Source organism: Myotis myotis, unplaced genomic scaffold, assembly GCF_014108235.1.
Source record: "Myotis myotis isolate mMyoMyo1 unplaced genomic scaffold, mMyoMyo1.p scaffold_m19_p_11, whole genome shotgun sequence".
NCBI classification, from domain to species: Eukaryota; Metazoa; Chordata; class Mammalia; order Chiroptera; family Vespertilionidae; genus Myotis; species Myotis myotis.
The window spans coordinates 5,857,908-5,877,393 of record NW_023416315.1 but is presented as its reverse complement, the minus strand read 5'-3'; the positions used below and the strand labels follow the sequence as shown (position 1 = coordinate 5,877,393).

The 19,486-nt window shown below is 36.7% G+C and overlaps 1 protein-coding gene across 9 annotated transcripts in view; it reads left to right on the top strand.

Annotated features, from left to right (window-relative positions):
* SEPTIN7 (septin 7) overlaps window positions 1-19,486 on the top strand; it is a 57,099-nt gene that overhangs the window by 4,589 nt on the left and 33,024 nt on the right. For 2 of the 9 annotated variants that reach the window (XM_036327326.1, XM_036327331.1), the window contains exons 2-3: window positions 13,137-13,141; window positions 14,415-14,517. In XM_036327326.1, the coding sequence (XP_036183219.1) occupies window positions 13,137-13,141; window positions 14,415-14,517 (108 nt within the window). Of the gene's footprint in view, window positions 1-13,136; window positions 13,142-13,292; window positions 13,687-14,414; window positions 14,518-19,486 lie in introns of those variants that run through there. The other 7 variants (XM_036327333.1, XM_036327335.1, XM_036327328.1 and 4 more) reach the window with 7 other exon arrangements.

The following is a 19,486-nucleotide window of genomic DNA, read 5'->3' as shown; positions in this document are numbered from 1 at the left end:
TAGGCCTAGATTCACATCCCTAAAACTTAACTGAACCTTGGAAAGATAACAGAATTTTTTCTTGTTTCCTTCTTTGTAAAAAAAAAAAAATTAGGGCCCTGACTGGTTTGGTTCAGTGGATAGAGCATCGGCCTGCGGACTGAAGGGTCCCAGGTTCGATTCCAGTCAAGGGCATGTACCTTGGTTGCAGGCACATGTAGGGAGTGTGCAGGAGGCAGCTGATCAATGTTTCTCTCTCATCGATGTTTCTAACTCTCTATCCCTTACCCTTCTTCTCTGTAAAAAAATCAAAATATATTTTAAAAAAAAGTAGGACTCCAAAAAAAAAAAAAAAAAGTAGGACTCCAAAGTTATTGGAAAATTAAATGAGATAATACATGGCAAGTTCTTAGCCTGGCTTATAACAAGCACTCAGATCTTAGCTTTAAAAAAGGTATTAGACTATTTGGCAATTAGCTACTTTTCTGTCTCCATTGTAAGTTTCTTAAACTCAAGGACTGTTTGTTCACTTTAATATTTACTTACTAAATCATTTGTGATATGATTTAAAGGTATGTATACAGTGGGAGTAGTAGGAGAAGGATACCTTTTCCAAAATGGAAAAGATGAATCTTAAAGTTGGGTATAAGTTATTAGGCAGAGGAAAATTTTCACACTTATTCTAAGCTGTGAAATCATAGTGATGTAGGTTATGAGATCTTGTGTGGTATGTTGAGGATTTTAAAAAAATCTTTATTAAAGGATTTTAAAAGACGAGGGGTAACGATGAGCAACATGATAATTCCAGTAGGGAAGATAGAGTACAAGGTGTGGCCAATGAAATAAGGAAGGTTAACGCAGCTGTCCTAGAACTAAAAAGTGATGAAGGACATCACTAGGGTGTTAGCAAAGGACATGGGGTATAGGGATGTTGGTGAGATATGTGGTGTGTGAGGGGATGTAGGTGGTAGATAACGAACCCAGAAATGTTGGAGCTTTCTGGATGAAACTGGCCAGCTGAGGAAGGGTGTGGATGGGAGATTTACTTAAAAAAATAAAAGAGTATCATTTCTTGAGATAGGTGATTTAAAACATGAAATTGATCCCTGGCCAGTGTTCTCAGTGGTTAGAGTGTTGGCCCATGCATGGGTTCGATTTCTGGTCAAGGGCGTGTACCTGCATATTCGCATATTTGGCGCGTGTGGGAGGCAGCTGTATCGATGTGTCTCTCTCCATCAATATTTCTCTCTCCCCAACTCCCTCCCATTCTCTCTAAAAATCAAAGGAAAAAAATATCCTCCAATGAAGATGAATAAAAACTAACAACAACAACAACAAAAACACACATGAAATTTCGAGGCTAGGGAGATAGCTAAGTAGGCATGTCTGGTAGTCTCAGGATTAGGAGAAATCTTGGATGGAAAATAAACATTTTAAGATTATTATAAATTTATTCATTTGTGCTTTGAATTTTTATGTTTAGTAATTGAATCTGACATATTGAACAAAAGCTATACTGGTAGTTTGGTCAGTACATTTTTTTTTATTATTTGGTTAATATTTGTGCTTTGGTGAGCAGAGTTGAAGGAAATTGGAATACGGTGATTTGTGTGAAACTCATGCATTCTTCAAAGTTAGATCAGAAGTCACCACTTTTCTTGAGTAATACTAAAATGTTTACTTAAAATTTCTGCTGGTATATTTCACAGCAGCAGCTGTTTAAGGGTCATGCAGGTGTTTCTTTACACAATGACATTTTGTATCCTTATGTATTCAAATTGTTCATTCAGATTGTAATTCAAGTTCTTTCTTTTTGAGGAATATTTTGGTACAGTTTTAGAGAATCTGTAAATACTTTCAGTGAAATCGTTATTTGTTAAGAGGAGGCAAACTCTTTATAGTACTTTTATTCTAGTGCTTTCTGTTTATACTGTTATTTAAATGACCAGGGTACCACTTCATTTGTTAGCATTCTGGGATGTGAGGTGTTCTAAACAGGGAAACACTTTTCAGTAACTAATATACTGCCAACCACCAACATTTTAAACTATTTTTAATTTTAAAAAGTTTCATATATATGTATATATATATTTAGTTCCTTTTATGATTAATTTAAACAAATTAACCAGAAGGAATAAAAACCATTAAGTTATTTCAGTCGCTAAAAGTTAATTTGTGTTCTTTTTTAATTACTTAAAATTTTTTCATGGCTGTAATTAGAGGTATATTAGTGGTTAGTGGTTCTTAACCTTGGTCAGGCATTGGAAACACTTCTAATGCTTAACGCTTGGAGGCTCATTAATTCACAGGTATGAGGTGGGGGTTCAAAAAGTGTGCATATATTAGTATTTTAGTTAATTATGATGAGCCATCAGGATTGATAACCTCTGACATGAATTACATATTATGTGGTATTTGTAAAAGTACTCTGTAAACTCTTACATTTTATACAAAACCAAGATACTATTCACTTAATATTTAATGTTGTTTTTGGTGTATTAACTCATATGAATTAAACATATGTATTAAATATGTACATGGTGTTCCAGTGTTGATACCCTAATTTGCCTAGCCATTTTTTTCCCAGCTTCAACAATTATTATTATTATTTTTTAATATATTTTATTGAGTTTTTACAGAGAGGAAAGGAGAGAGATAGAGAGTTAGAAACATCGATGAGAGAGAAACATCGACCAGCTGCCTCCTGCACGCCCCCTACTGGGGATGTGCCCGCAACTAAGGTACATGCCCTTGACTGGAATCGAACCTGGGACCTTTCAGTCCGCAGGCCGGCGCTCTATCCACTGAGCCAAACCGGTTTCGGCTGCCTAGCCATTTTTTATTTGTAGTTTCAATATTTTAGAATTTTAAGAATTATTTTAAAGAGTATCTTCAAGCAAACCTCTTCTGCTCTCCCTAGTTATTTTCCTAGTTTAGTACATTAAACTTGTTTTAATTTCTGTTTCTTATATTACTGGAGAGAGATTTGTTATGTATAAACTGATTAGTTCCATATTTTCAGTAGAATATACTGAACTTCTTAAAATCAACATCAGGAATATTTTGTTTTATGCTGTGACTTATATAGTATAGAACTATGAAATAATGCAATATGATAGTCATTTTTGCTTTTTTAAACTATATGTATATTGCTTTTCACTTTTTTCTGTTCTGTGGATGTATTTATCTTCTTCTGTCCCTGGAGTTTGTAACTATACAGTTTGCTGTTACAAATCTTTGTGTTTTACTTGCTCAGCTTTTATTTCCTGGTTCATTTCTGTATTGAAGGTCTGCTACTTGTTAAGCAGTGAGTTAGATTTCCATTTCTGTTTTCCAGTTGTATTCTGTATAGTTGATATGCTGGGTGAAAATGAAATAAAGTAGAAGTGATTAATATTTTATGGAGTATAAAATAATGTGCAAATAGAAAACCAAAATATGTAGTCATTGTATAATTTGCAAATACCATGCTAGTACATGCATGCTTAGAGGACAAATTGTAGTCTTCTATTTTTTACTAAAGGCCCAGTGCACAAATTCATGCATGAATTCATGGGTGGGGTCCCTTGGTCTGGCTGGTGATCGGGCCATCTTGCCCAGTCTCAATCAGGGCCCATTGGGGCCGGCCGGCCAGAGAGGGACCATGGGAAGGCTCCAGGGCGTGTCCAGCCCTCTCACCCAGTCCTGATCAGCCAGACCCCAGCAGCAAGCTAACCTACCAGTTGGAGCGTCTGCCCCCTGGTGGTCAGTGCACATTATAGCGACTGGTCGAGCAGTTGACTGGCATATTGTACTTTTATTATATAGACTATTTATTGATTTATCGTGAGAGAGAAATAGGTTGTTCCACTTATTTTTTTATTATCTTTTTAAAAATAATTATTTAATGTTGAAAGTATTACATATGTCCCCTCCCCCGTTGACCCCTTCCAACCCTCTTCACCCCATCCAGGCCTTTAGCACCCTGTTGTCTGTGACCATGGATTATGCATATTGTTCCACTTATTTATGAATTCATTGGTTGGTTCTTGTATGTGCCCTGACCAGGAATTGAACCTGCAACCTTGGCATATCAGGGATGATGCTCTAACCAACTGAGCTACACAGCCAGGAACTTGTCTTTTAGTTTTCTCGTTGCTGGAAAGGGTGAATCTAGTAGTTAACATATCTCTAGCTTAAGTTTGGAAACTTGAGAACTTGGCAGAAAGGATGGAACTAGTTATCCTAGATAGAAATATACATAGTTCTGTTTTGGATTTTATAATAGAATATAAAAGTTGGTCTCATACAGAACAACTAGGAGTTACATTTTGAGAGGAGGGTTCATTCAGCTGTGAGCCAAAAAGATAAAACTAGAATGACTTAGCTGGCAAGCAGACTCACCAAAAGTAGTTAAGTTTGTGTTTGACCATGGTGCTGTGCTGTTAGAAAGATAATTATATAGATATTGTTTCTTTGTTTTCTTTTTTAATCCTCATTGGAGGATACTTTTTCCATTGATTTCTAGAAAGTGGAAGGGAGGGAGGAGGGGCAGAGAGAGAGAGAGAGAGAGAGAGAGAGAGAGAGAGAGAGACATCCATGTGAAAGAGACACGTCGATTGGTTGCCTTCCACATGTGCCCCCACCCTTGACCTTGAATTGAATCTGAGACTCTTTAATCCATAGGTGGACGCTCTAACCACTGATCACCCCAGCCAGGGCCTTTTTTTTTTTTTTTTTAATTTTGGAGCTAGTTTAGACTTGCTTAAAAATTGCAACCCCTATCTTTATGAAAGTTAAGTATTTTGATCAACATGGAGGAAATGAAGAAGTAATACCATAAACTTGCAAATATGCCATGTTGTATGAAATCAATGTTATATGGAATAAACTGGCCTGGAATAAGGGAATAAGAGGAGTTTTATGCTTGATGGAAACTTTTATTTGAATCTGTGTTAGATGATTTGAAGGGTGAGTGTTCTATATCTAGCTACTCACTAGTGCATTCCGTTTAACAAATTAGAATCTAACCAAGATGAACAAAGGACTGTCTTTCCTATCGAGTAGTTTCCTCATTGGTCTCATTGCTTCCAGTCTCTTCCCACTTCATTTAATAAGTCTTTGTAAGATTATTGTACCCCAAATACTACTAATATAATTGGCCAATTATAGAACTTTAAATATTTTTCTATTTATAGTATAAGCTTCTAAAGATTCTTATTAAAAATACTGTTTTCTTGTCACCCAGTCTGCATGGCTCAGTGGTTGAGTGTCAACCTATGAACCAGGAAAAGATTTTACTCTGTTTCTAGGCTGAGGCCCAGGTAACTTTTTTATAAAGCTACTCAGGTACTTTTGATTACAACCAGGATTGGGAATCACTTATCTGCAAAGAATAGAGACCTTAATAATTGCACATTGTACTTTACTCTTTGTGAAGTGGTAAATATTTCATTCATGTATACTAGTATACATACATATGTATATGTGTGAAAATATATGTATATCTTACAATAACCTCATAAAGACATTATCCCAATCCAAGGCTCAGAAAGGTTATGTAATTTACTCACCAGAGCATAGCTCTAAGTTAGAGCAGATACTGGTATTCATATTTCTTATTAAAATATACTACTGGATTTGTCCACCTGGCCTGCGGGGATCGCACCAAAACCGGAAGCCGGACATCCCCTGAGGGATGTAGCAGTGTGCCAAACAGCAGGCGGCAAGGGAGGAGCCAGAACTGGGGCCGGGCGCCATGCCACTTGCACTCATCCTGGCCCGCTGCGCCTGCTGCCGCCATTCGGTAGTACTGCTGCGGAGTTGAGAGAGGCTCCTCCGTCACAGCTGCGCTCACCAGCCATGAGCCTGGCTTCTGGCTGAGCAGTGCTCCCCCTGTGGGAGTGCACTGACCACCAGGGGGCAGCTTCTACGTTGAGTGTCTGCCCCCTGGTGGTCAGTGCATATCATAGCGACTGGTTGTTCTGCTGTTTGGTCAATTTGCATATTAGCCTTTTATTATATAGGATAGTTTTTAAAAATCCCTCTCTGAGTCTTTTGTAGAGATTTGGTCTTTCCATTCCCTTTAACAGTATTTGTGGCAGGGGGTTATATGCTTCTAACCATCATTGTTACTTCCCTGTGAACTTTGTTTTGTACATATCCCTGCTGAAACCAAGAAGTGCATATCTTGTGATCTTAAAATTACAGATCAGAATACATCTATCTTTTGTCTCATTCTACTTGCTATAAGTCTGTTAATGAGATCTAGAGTTAAATTATCTTTTAGGGTAGCTATTGATTTATGGAGCATAGCTTTAGCTAAGATGTTCCTGCTTTTTCCTTTCATGCTGCTATTGGTTTAACTTGTTCACTTTTTGTTGTTGTGGTAACTAGAGCAACTTGTTGATTGAATGGCTGAAAATGTGCTTTCACCTTCTTTTGTAGTCTGATCTTAACTGAAAGTTTGTCTTTCAAATTCTGGTTTGGGTTGGGGGAAAAGGTAATGGTTTAGATCCACATATTTCTATGTTAAAACTTAATTTGGGTTCTGAGTGTGTCATATAAAGTTTTTGTTACCTTTCTCAGTTTTTTTTTTAAGACTTTCTTTTTTTAAAATATATTTTATTGATTTTTTTACAGAGAGGAGGGGAGAGAGATAGAGAGTTAGAAACATCAATGAGAGAGAAACATTGATCAGCTGCCTCCTGCACACTCCCTACTGGGGATGTGCCCACAACCAAGGTACATGCCCTTGACCAGAATCGAACCTGGGACCCTTCAGTCCGAAGGCCGACCCTCTATCCACTGAACCAAACCGGTTAGGGCCCTTTCTCAGTTTTTATCATCTGCCAGTTTGACAAGCCTATCTTTCATGTTTTTTATCAAAAGTATTGAATGATGTTATCTGGATTTAAGTAAGATGGATCCTGGTGGTGTATAATTCTGTTGAATTTGGCATACAACTAACCAGCTTTTGATCAATCTTATTTTATAATTTTTCAGTCTTTCTGTACCTTGCTTGTCAGAATTACCTTCTACAATTTTTCTTGAGATCTTGTCAGAATTACTCTTTTTTCCTTTGGAAACTTTTATTTGAATCTGTGTTAGATGATTTGAAGGGTGAGTGTCCAATGCAGTGGTTGCCACCTGTGGTTTGCGGACCACTTGTGGTCTGTGATGTCCGAAAGGTTGGTGACCTCTGGTCTGATGAACTTGTCAGAAATGGAAAATAAAGAACACCTGATTTGTCTATTAAAAAAAAAAACAACATACTGATTTGTGGTGAACATGACTTCATTTTCTTTCTCTGTGATTTTTTTTTTTACTAGAAATGCTTCAGATTCCTTAATAATAACCTGGAAAACAGAAAATATTATAAAACTGAATTACCCCAAATCCACTTAGCAAAATACAACCAGTGTTAAAATTTGAATATATTTTCTTTCCAGTTTTTTTTTTTTTTTTGTAAACTTCTCTTAGAAGCAGTAAGTGGCCCAGCTGGTGTGGCTCAGTGGTTGAGCATCGACCTATGAACCAGGAGGTCACAGGTTCGATTTCCAGTCAGGGCACATGCCTGGGTTGTTGGCTCTATCTCCAGTAGGGGGGGTGCAGGCGGCAGCCAATCCAATGATTCTCTCTTATCATTGATGTTTCTCCCTTCCTCTCTGAAATCAATAAATCTATAATAATAAAAGCGTAATACGCGAATTAGACCAGACATCCTTCTGGATGACCTTCCAGATAAGTCAGGGCTGCGAGGGAAGCCTGAGTCCCGAGGGCCAGAGGGAAGCCGGTGCTGGCAGCCGGGGAAAGGAAGGCCTACTCTTGCATGAATTTCATGCATCAGGCCTGCAGTATATATATACTAGAGGCCTGTTGCATGAAAAGATTCGTGCAATAGGCCTTCCCTTCCCCTGGCTGCCGGCACCGGTTTTCCTCCAGCACCTGGGACCCAGGCCTTCATTCAGGCCAGAGCCGTCTTCAGTCTTCGCTGCTCCAGCCGGAGCCACCTTCAGTCTTTGTTCCGCTGCTTCGTGCCTACGTATGCAAATTAACCACCATCTAAAAACAATTTCTATCAAAAATGCATTATATTGTTTATATTTCTCATGAATAATTTTCCTTCTAAAAATATGTCTTAAGGGAAAAATATAAATTCTGTTTCTGTTATGCTACATTTAAAAAATTGGGCCCTAACCGGTTTGGCTCAGTGGATAGAGCATCGGCCTGTGGACTGAAGGGTCCCGGGTTCAATTCCGGTCAAGGGCATGTGCCTTGGTTGCGGGAACATCCCCAGGAGTGGGTGTGCAAGAAGCAGCTGATCGATGTTTCTCTCTCATCGATGTTTCTAACTCTCTATCCCTCTCCCTTCCTCTCTGTAAAAAATCAATACAATATATCTTAAAAAACATTGGATTCTTTTGTAAGGAAGAGCTAGCTGTTCTGTCTTATGTATTTATTCATTCATTCATTCACTCATTCAGTTACTTGTTAATACTGGTATAGGGAAACGAATATAAATTTTATCAAATTGTCCTGGATTTGACCATTGGGAGCTATTTCAGTTGGCTCCTATTCTTTCTTTCAACATGCTCCTTCAATTTTGGGGGGTACTTCTTTACTTTCTGGTTCATTTTGTGTTTTCCTTTCCTAAGCCCTGGGATCAGTCATTTCTCCAAGCAGTCTAAGCTCCTTTTATTTGAGAATAGTATTTAGAATGCAAGGTCTGAGCACTAGAAGTGGTCATTGCTCTTGGGGTGTCATTGCTTCTAGGTGTCTTTAGCAGATCTAGGAAACTACATAATTATATATTCACACCTATATTAATTTCTATGTATCTAAGTGTGTCTAAACACTATATATGTATATGTTTATTAATGTAAAGTCATTAATTCATACTAATACGCCAATTTCAGTCCACTAACACAAGGTTCAATCTAGTCTTTTTCTTTACCTTATTTGTAACTCCTTTCTCCAACAGTGAAAAACCTGGCGTCCATCACAATTTACATATTTATTCAATTCTGGTATACACATAAATGTAGTTTCAGAATTGGTGTTATTATTTACTTACTAGGGCAGTGATGGCGAACCTTTTGAGCTTGGTGTGTCAGCATTTTGAAAAACCCTAACTTAACTCTGGTGCCGTGTCACATGCAGAAATTTTTTGATATTTGCAACCATAGTAAAACAAAGACTTATATTTTTGATATTTATTTTATATATTTAAATGCCATTTAACAAAGAAAAATCAACCAAAAAAATGAGTTCACGTGTCAGAGGTGACACGTGTGTTATAGGTTCGCCATCACTGTACTAGGGTATAATATTTGTATATGCTTTTTTGTCTTTAGTCTTATACAAAGTACTGTTTCAAAGTTATGTTTTTTTCTTCCCCACTCTACGTGTGATAATGTTACTGATTTGAAGTACAGTTAGCTTCATTTGTTATTTCTTTTCTGGTTCATTTTGTGTTCTCATATCCTGGCTGGCTTAGGTTACTTTTTATTGGAATGTGTGAAACATTACTGTGGTATTAATAGTCAGCTCTATAAAAACAGTATATCCACAAGTGTCCCTCAGACCTTACATCTCTTTTTACTCTATTCTGGTTCCCCCTTTCTATCACTGTTCCACCCATCCATATGGACAATCAATCTCATTAGTTTCTGATTTAGTTTTTAGTTTCTCCCTAGATTTTTACATAAATAAGAAAACTGTAAGCAAGGAGACAGAAAAACTATAAGTGAAAGGTAGCGTACAGGTCTTGTTTTCTTATCTTCTGTGTAGTTGCTTTATCCCTTTTTGAAAATGAGATATTGAAGTCCAGTTCTTGTTGAATTGTCTTATTTCTTCCTTCCATTTTGTTAGTCTTTGCTTTGTGTATTTTTGGGCTCTGTTGTTAGGGGCATATTTGTTTATAACTGTTATACCTTCTTGATAAATACTCGTTTTAATCAACATAAAACATTTTTTGTCTATGGTAACGATCTTTGTCTTAAAGTCAGTGTTGTAGCCACTTTAACTCTCTTTTTGTTACTTTTCCTAAACTTTTTCTTTCAAGCTCATTGTGTCTGTGATTCTAAAAGTGTTTCTTGTGGGCACCATACAGTTGAGTCATGGTTTTTAAAACTCCATTCAGCCAGTCTTTGCCTTTTGGTTGGAATGTTTAATCCTGTTACATTTAATCTAAGTACACTGAAAGGTAAGATTTACATCTGTCAAGCTCTGAAGCTTCATTTCACTTATACTTCTTTTCAACTTGAGAATTTTTGTTTGGTTCTTTTTAATAATTTCTCTCTCTTTATTGATGTTCTGTATTGGCAAACATTGTTCTCATGCTTTCCATTAGTTTTTCTTTTTTTTTTCTTTCTTTTTTTTAACACCTTTAAGTTTGCCTAATGTCTGGGCTTTTGGGGGGTAGTTTTCATTGATTGCTTTTTCCCCTTCTATATGGGCCGTGCATTCATGGAGAGGGTTTTTGGTTTTGTCTTGTTGCATTTCTCATAATTTTTTCTTGAATGCTGAACTTTTAAGTAATATAGTATGGCAACTGGGGTCTCAGAATCTTCCTGTCTCCCATTCCACAGGGTTTATTGTTACTGTTTGTTGCTTGTTTATCAACTTTTGGGGAACTAATTCTGTAAAGTCTGTTTTCTTTGATATGTGTTGTCATTGAAGTCTCTGATTATCTTAGTGGTTTTGTTATCTTGTGGGATCTTTCAGGGAACCACCAGACATGTCAAATAATGATAGTTCTTTGGGAATGAAGCATTGAAGGAGCATGTTCTGCCTCCTCCAGTTGTGAACAGCTGCTAATTTTTGCCATTATTGCATGTTGTTGGTTTTCAAGGCTACTGTGGTGCTGGGGAGGGGAGATGAGAATGGACAAGTTAAAATGCAAAAAGAGCTGCTGTTTTTGCTGAGATTCAGTCCTTTTTATTGAATAAGCACTCTTTGGATTGCTGCAAGCCTTTTGTTAATTTCCAGGGTTCTGGAGATGTAAAGATGGGAGGAGTTGAAGATTTTTAAGTAGATCCTACTAGGAATCTATCTCAATTTTCCTCAAATTCCGGTTTTGTTGGGTTTCCAGTTTATTACAACACCCTGTGATCAATTTTGTTGTTACTGAAAAGTATATTTAGCAGTTTCTAAAACAAGTTGCTCTTTTCAATCCTTCCATAATACTATCTATATGCTTATGATTCCCAAATATATGTTTACAGCACCAACTAACCCTAGAATTTCTAGATTCTTCTATTTAATTGCTTGCTGGACATCTCTCCTTGAATATATAATGGACACCTCAAACTTAGCATGTTCAAAGATGTTTTCTATTTTGGCAACTTTGGCTCCCACCTTTCCAGCCTTTTCCTTCTCTATGTTGCCTCTTTCCCTAAGAGATATCACTAGCCATGGAGTTGTTCAAGCTCAAAGCCTAGGAGTTTTCTTTGGTCTATTTTTCCTTCACCAGTCAACTCCAGTCCATTAGCAATGTCCTGACAGTTCTACCTTCAAAACATTCTGAATCCTTCTGATCTTAATCTACACCTTAATCTACACCATCTAAAGTTAGTGTACCCTTTCTTTCTTGGACTATTGCAGTAGGCTCCTTACTGGTTTCCTTATTTTCACTCTTTCTCTAAGCAGTGAGAGCTATCTTTAAAACACAAATCAGGTCAGGTCACTCTCCTGTGTGAAACCCTCCAGTGGCTTCCCATCATACCTAAAATAGCATCCGCATTTCTTTGTGTGATCCCACATGACCTGGCCCCTGACTGCCTCCCTGACCTCATTTTCTATCACTTATCCCCTGGTCCAGTACTTCACATCATTACAGTTCATGTACCTTCTTTTGGTTCCTGGAAGTAAAAGTTCATCCCCACTTTTAGGGCCTGCCACTTTGCCTAGAATACTTCTCTTTTCTTACTTTAGTCCTCAAATTATACCATATGCCAAAGACTTCTAGGAGATGAGGATAAAAGCAAGGAATAAGACACAGAGGGCAGACTCTGAGGCGGTTTTGTTATGTTTTTTTGTCTCGTGGGTTTCTTGAATATGCAAACTATAATATTTTCTCTGAAACTTCTTCAACTCTCCCAGATGGCCCTTTTTTAAATTTTTGATGCCACAATTTATATAATTCATTAATCTCTACCTTGATGGAGCTTACAATCTAGTTGGAGGTGGGTTGGGGCAGAGATGGCAATAAACATGATGAGTACAATGTATGTTAGATGGTGGTAAGGGCTAAAGATAAAATCATAAAACAGCGAAGTTCTGAGGTAATGAGTGGGAGTGTAATTTTAGATAAGGTGGTCAGAGTGGGCCTTGCTGTGAAGATGACATGTGAAGGGTTAGCATCATTATCATTGTTTCAGGTTGTAATATAACTCACAGATTCATGTCAGTATAGAATAAAAATGCACACTTTTCACAGACATTTTGCCCAAGGGCAGTCTGTTTTCTTTGTGCTTCATTAGTTGTCTTTCAGTTTTCACAGCTCACATTCACTTCATTTTTCCATTTGTTTTGCTTTCCATCTTTAGCTTCCTTCCCTTTCATGTATCCATCCATGAGCCTGCATTTCTTCCAATTCTGAATTTTAGTTTAGGTAATTAATAAAACCTGAAACACAGTACTGTGTAAATATTTTACCTAAAACATTTTGCCTTTATCTGATCTGGGCTGTCTTAATTCAGTGACTGACAAAGCAAAATTGATATTTTTTTCTTGCTGGTATTTATTAAACTTGGTTCCTATATAGCTTCCAGAAACTGTATGCTTGACAGCTTTCCCACCATTTCTCATAACACTTTAGGTGCAGGGTATAGAAAAGGTAGGAGGTTTTTTGTTCTATATTTCATCAGGAGAGCTGCTGAAAATGAACTCAACTCACTGGGCCTTGTATCCCTCAAAAAAAAAAAAGTCTTATTGACATGTGTAGAGAAAAGTCTGCCTTTAATTTATTTGTAATTTACCTGTGATTTGTTGAATTACATGTAAGTAACTTTTATTTTTTTCCCTATCTTTTGCTATGTTCCAATGGATTTCCTCTCCTGTTTGGACTAAATGTGTCATGTACAATTCTTGGAATTCTTCATTTACTGTTCCTCTGTGGATCTGTTCTGTTGGAATCTGGAACACTGGATGATGGAAATGTGTTCTTTACAAAGTAGCTGTGAGTATACTTGATAACTTATACAGAGACTTTTTTCAGTCTAAATTAACTTAAATTTAACTTACAGTTGGATGAAATATAAGCCAAGGAAGCCTTAATTTAATACATAGTTGTAGCTTTACACATGTAGGCTCTCAGATATTTTATTTTAAAATAATATATTCTGATCAGTATCCTAATTATATTTAAAATTAGGTTTTCAATTTAATTGGCTTTTTTTGTCTCAACATTTGGCTTAAAAATTAGTTTATGTGAATGAAAAAAGGGTAAAAGGTTATGGATAGAATATTTAACTACATATGTGATACTAGTGAAGAATGCAGACTTGTTAAATCCAAATGTGTTAGATTAATGCTTTAATCTCATGAGGTTTTTTAAATGAGAATTTAAATGTTACAAAAACTTTTAAAAGAAATGAGTACCTCTTCAGAATATTTTGCAATTATATTTTAATGATGAATAAGACCTACTACCTCTTAAGTAAAATTAACTAATAAGACTCTACTCAGATGGCCTGAACTATGGACAGTTTTTCTCACCAATGGGTAAGTTAAAAATCAGACTTATTCACTACACCAATTTAGAAGTAAGTTTCTTTGAATTACTCATGCAACTATTGAGGTCATCAAAAAACATAAAAATTATAAAACTGAATTATAATTTAAAACCAGGATAAATCTGATTTCCCTGATAATGAAGGCAGCAGGATCATGTGAAAACTTGAAGTGACATAATTGGATTTGGTATAATAGCATGAAAGATACTGTTTATTGATTAACACTGGTCATGAGAGCCTTCAAAAATTTGTGGAGAAATTGCTTTAAACTCAACTTTTTTTTTTTTTAAACTCATACCTGTGGTAATTAGTATGAACAAATGGGATAATTAGAAGAGTTCTTAATATAATTTTAAGGGATTTTATATTGTGAATAATCCTTTGTTGTTTCTTTTTAAGTTGATTGGTCAGAATCTTATTGTGAATAACTCACTATAAAGTGAAATCTAGCTCGGAGGCAGGTTTTTTTAAATTTTTATTTTATTTCCTTGGATTTTTATAATTGGCCATTATATTGTCAGTTAACTCATGCTTAATTCATTTTGTCCATTGCTGCAGTTAAGCAGTACTTTTATTGATACCATTAGAAGTCTGTTTTATTTGCCATGAATAATAGTTTGTATCGTTTTCAAAAATAGGTTAGTGAAGGGAATTTGAAATGTGTGACAAAAGAGTTTGTTGATAAATGAATAACTTGGCCCTTTTTTCTTTTCTCAGCAACAGAAGAACCTTGAAGGCTATGTGGGATTTGCAAATCTACCAAATCAAGTATACAGGAAGTCAGTGAAGAGAGGGTTTGAATTCACACTTATGGTTGTGGGTAAGATAACATTTCTCCCTAAAATTGAATTTTGATCTAAATATTAAACTATTAATCAACTCTGAATGAATTTAAGAAAACAATATTCCAAAAAACTACAGGGACCCTGTGTTATATTTTCTCTTATTATGTCAATACATTTTAAAATTGAGCTTGGTATAACAGGATTTATATGTTTTCTTGTCTCCTTTTAGTTTCCAAAACTAAAAGTTGACAAGCAGTGGGGTAGAGGTGGAATAGAACACTAGAGAAGTTCTCTTCACTTAGTAATGCTACAAGATGAAATAGCATCTGGTGATTACTTATTTCTCCAGGATAATTTTTTTTCTGTGGCTTATATTGCTAAGTAGTGTCATAGCACATGACAATTTAACTTAAACATATGTGCTCTCAATTTGAAAGAGAAGGATAGGGTAGGAAGGATCATAATCATGCAAATTATTACCCCAGGAATTCATTGAGTATAAGTTCTGGAGTGAGTGAAATATGAATCTCCTTATTCTTTAATTCAGTCTCATTTTGTTGTGCTTTATTCTTTGAACACCTTACCCTGCATGTAGTCAATTTTAAGATTGTCAAGGGTTACTTTGACAGTAGGTTGGTAACATCATTGTCTATGAAGGAACACATTACCATATGTAAGATGAGTAGACTTAAATGACAGTCTTAATCTTAAATGACTATAATATTTTCATCTCATTTAGGCTGACTTTAGAACAAATCCTAAGTATGATGCAACTTTATTGTATTTGTCTATACTTTGTAAGAAAGTTAAAAGCAGCATAATGGATTGACTGTCCTTGACAAAGAAAATTGAGTTGATACTTGGCCTTTATGTTGTGTGCATTAATTTTTGCTAATACAGTCAACCCATGGTATTGAATTAGAATAAATTATTTAGAAAATACTCCTTCATTGAAGGGAAAAATATTTTTATCAATTGACCATAATACTTTAATTAACTTGCCTGTCACAGGTAGAGTAGAAGTATAGTATGCCTAGCTTCCAAATTACTGCTGTGGAGTAGAAGTGGGTCTAGCTATATGGATAAAACTTCTTTAGAACATGCCTTTTCTTCCCTAAGTTGGTAACATGATCATTATATGTGAAGAAATAGTACATTTACATATGTAATGTTAGTGATCTTAAATGTCAAACTGTAGACAAATATAAGATCATTTTTTTTAATTTGTAAGAAAACTTCCAGGGTCCATTAGGATAATTACAATGATTTTCAAAAAGGTTTTGATAATAAAATTTTAGTATAAAAAAATAACTTCTTTTTTAAAAAATAGGTTTTTTTTTTTTTTTTTTTTTTTTTTAAGAGAGGAAGGGAGAGAGATATAGAAATACTGATGAGAGAAAACATCAAATTGATTGGCTACCTCCTGCACATACCCTGCTGGGGATCGAGCCTGCAACCTGTGGCATATGCCCTGACCAGGAATCTAACCACTGACCTCTTGGTGCATGGGTCAACACTCAGCCACTGAGCCACACCAGTTGGACTAAAGAATAATTTCTTGAACATATACTTAGTAGAATAATATTGGCATATGCAGGCCAGATTGAGTTTTAAATGCCTGTGACATTTTTTAAATGTTAACTCTTACCTGAGTGCCGGGAGCCGGTCCATGCTTGCTGTTTCAAGGGACCTGGCATATATGGCATACTGTTCTTAATATGTTTGCTCACCTTCTTGGCACCATGTGTTTTAACCAAGGTCTCTGAGAAAGGTTGTTTCCCCAGGTAGGGATTTTCCCCTGAAGTTAGGGAGGGAATAAAACCTCTTAACTAAGTGCCAGGTGGGTAATTAATCACTTTAACTACGCACAATCATGCTTAAGCTATATAATCTTTACTCCCTGGAATGGAGATAAGAAACGCCCTAACCTTTGAAATAGAGATTGATAGGATTGGAATCAACTGGTATAAATACAGATGTAAGAAGACAGAACCTACACAGAACTAGAGACAGAAGAACTTCGCTGGAGAGAACATGGCAAAAGATCCTGGACTGAACCTGACTACAGAAATGGGCAAGAGAACCTGACTAGAACCTGGTGACTGAACCTGGCTGGAGAACCTGGACTGAACCTGGCTGGAGATCTGAAGCAGAACCTCTCTGGAGATCCAGACCAGAACTTGGCTGGAGATCCTGGCTGGAGATCCTGGCTAGGCTGCTGATCAACTGAACGCTGCCTCCATGTCATTCCTTCTTTGCCGACTCCGTCCACACCTTTGGGGACCCCTGGACCCGCTGGGGTTGGACCCCGGCACCTGAGGATATGTTTTCATTGATTTGAGGGAGGGACATGCACGCACGCATACACGCACGCACTCGGTTGTCTCCTGTATGCGCCCCAACAGGGGATTGAACCTCCAACATTTCACTGTGTGGCCAGAGCCACACTGTCATATCATCTTGATTTTCAGAGGAAATATGTAATCTCTGAATGTATCCTTTTGTGAACTACAGCTTTTGTATTTTCATTGATAAAACATTTAGGTCTCTAATTCAGCAAAGTATAAAATCTGTCTAGCTTTTTATTAAGCATACTAGTGGCCCAGTGCATGAAATTCGTACACATTAAAAGGGGATTGATTAGAGGAAATATTTTAATATTGCTATTTGCCCTTTCTCTATAATAGAAGTGTCAGAGATTAAAGAAAATTAGTAAAATATATATGAAAATCTTTTGCCTGTCAGAGACTGGGGCGCACCACGGGACCCAGAGTCAAGTCCCTGCCCACCCATGTGCGCCTCAAAATCGCGCGAGACCCAGACCCTGTCAACCCCCTTCCCTTCCCCCATTGGGCTAGATCCAGACCTGGCCGGTCTCACCCTTGTCAAGCCCCACCCGGCAGGGGGTGTGGCCTGAGGTTCCCTGTCAAGTCCCATGGGGGCGGGGTGGGGAGCCTTAGGTCCCTGCTGATTGCTCGTTAAGACTCATTACGGAACTCAGCCTCCACTGTGAGTGCAGCCATCTTGTGTTATGGAAACCCTGCCTCCGGTGTAGGCGCCACCGTCTTTGTGGTGGAGTGATGGTCAATTTGCATATTCCCTCTTTATTATATAGGATTTAAACCATTAACTATTTATTGTGAATGTTATAACTATGCATACTCATGTTTTTGGTTTTTTTTTTTTTTTTTTTAAAGAAATACAGGCTCACACAATCACGAGTGTGCTTGCTTCATGCAACCTACTATTTGTCGTTGGTGTATAAATTTGGGTATATGAGATATATAGGACTTGAAAGAATCTATGAGTCATCTAATGCATAAGATCAAAGTCAACCCTTCAGCATTAAAAGGCACTCCTTAACATCTGTTTGTAGAATGTGCTCCCTGCTCAAGAATAGATCAACTCCCTGCTTCCCCTCTTCTATCCAAGTAAAATGTTTTGGGTTTTTTTGTTATACTCTGTGGTATGTTTTTTTTTCTCCTGATATCTCGCCTTTTTCTTACCCTCTAGTGTGATCATTGGCCTTAAGCTGCCCTCTAGTTTTATAGAACCCTCCACTTTATTTCCACAAAATCTTTACTTTGTCTGGTTCATATTTTTCAAAACTAATCCTATTTCCTTTCAAACTAAAACTTCCATAGTGAATGCTGGCCACTACTAGAAAGAAATTAGAGAAAAAATGTAATATCCCTCACCCCAGTATGAAAGATTAACAGTATTTCCAAGAATACTTGATTTTTATGAGGGGAAGTTTATTGAATGATCAGTTAGAATTTCAGGCAACAACATGAAGAATTTAGAGGAACGTGGTGTGAAGAGCTGTTAAACAGTATCTGTTGACTTCAGCTTTTTTTTCAGTTTAGCAGAACTTACAGAAACTTGATTTACAAACTCCAAAAGATGGCATACCCTAGCCAAAAGGAAAAAATACATTTATTTATTTTTATTCTTGACATTATTACAGATGTCCCTCATTTCCCCCCACTTTGCCCCCTCCCCCTTCCATCCAGCCCCTGCCCCCCCAGACATATACTCACTAAGGACAGTGCATTTTAAAGACAAGGTTGTGATAATCCATTTGAAAAATAATCATAAACAAAATTTTCTACATAGACATTTAGGTTTTCCTGGTAATAGGATTTTTTAAAAAGTAGTTATCTTCTTGAATTGGGCTATAAAAAAGAGTACTTTTATTTGAGTGTACCAAGAAATATCATAAATCATAAATATCCTCAAGACCTCTCAACTTTTGATGCATAGCAAGTGAAAACTTTTGAACTCAGTGAATGACGTAATTATTGAGTGGTTGGTTGGAATGTTTGCTACTAGCTACATAGCAGAATTACTACTTAGCTCTTAGTGCTGGTGGTCAATTACTATAATTAGAATAAGTAAACCTTGTTTACATAATTGCAGAACCAGGTCATCGGGAACCTGTTTAGCTTGCATTTTATAATTAGCCTGTACATCATCTGTATGTTGCAAATTCCAGGATATATAGAATACCTTGGAAATAAGCAGTATCTAATGTAACCTAGACTGTCAGATTAAATCTTCAGAGATAAGCATATCAAAAAGCAAAATAGCCCTAACTGGTTTGGCTCAGTGGATAGAGCATCAGCCTGCGGACTCAAGGGTCCCAGGTTCAGTTCCGGTCATGGGCATGTACCTTGGTTGCAGGCACATACCCAGTAGGGAGTGTGCAGGAGGCAGCTGATCGATGTTTCTCTCTCATCGATGTTTCTGACTCTCTCTATCCCTCTCCCTTCCTCTCTGTAAAAAATCAATAAAATATATTTTTTAAAAATCAATGAAATATATTAAAAACATTAAATTTAAAAAAAAAGGCAAAACAAAGAATAGCACCCTCCTGGATAACTTATTTTTATTTACCTCCTGGGTGATAGCTTTTCTTTATTTAACTGAATAAATATGTATTTTTAAATTTCCCATCTGTTAACTCTCACCATTTGACTTCTTAATATAAAATTGCTTTTATTA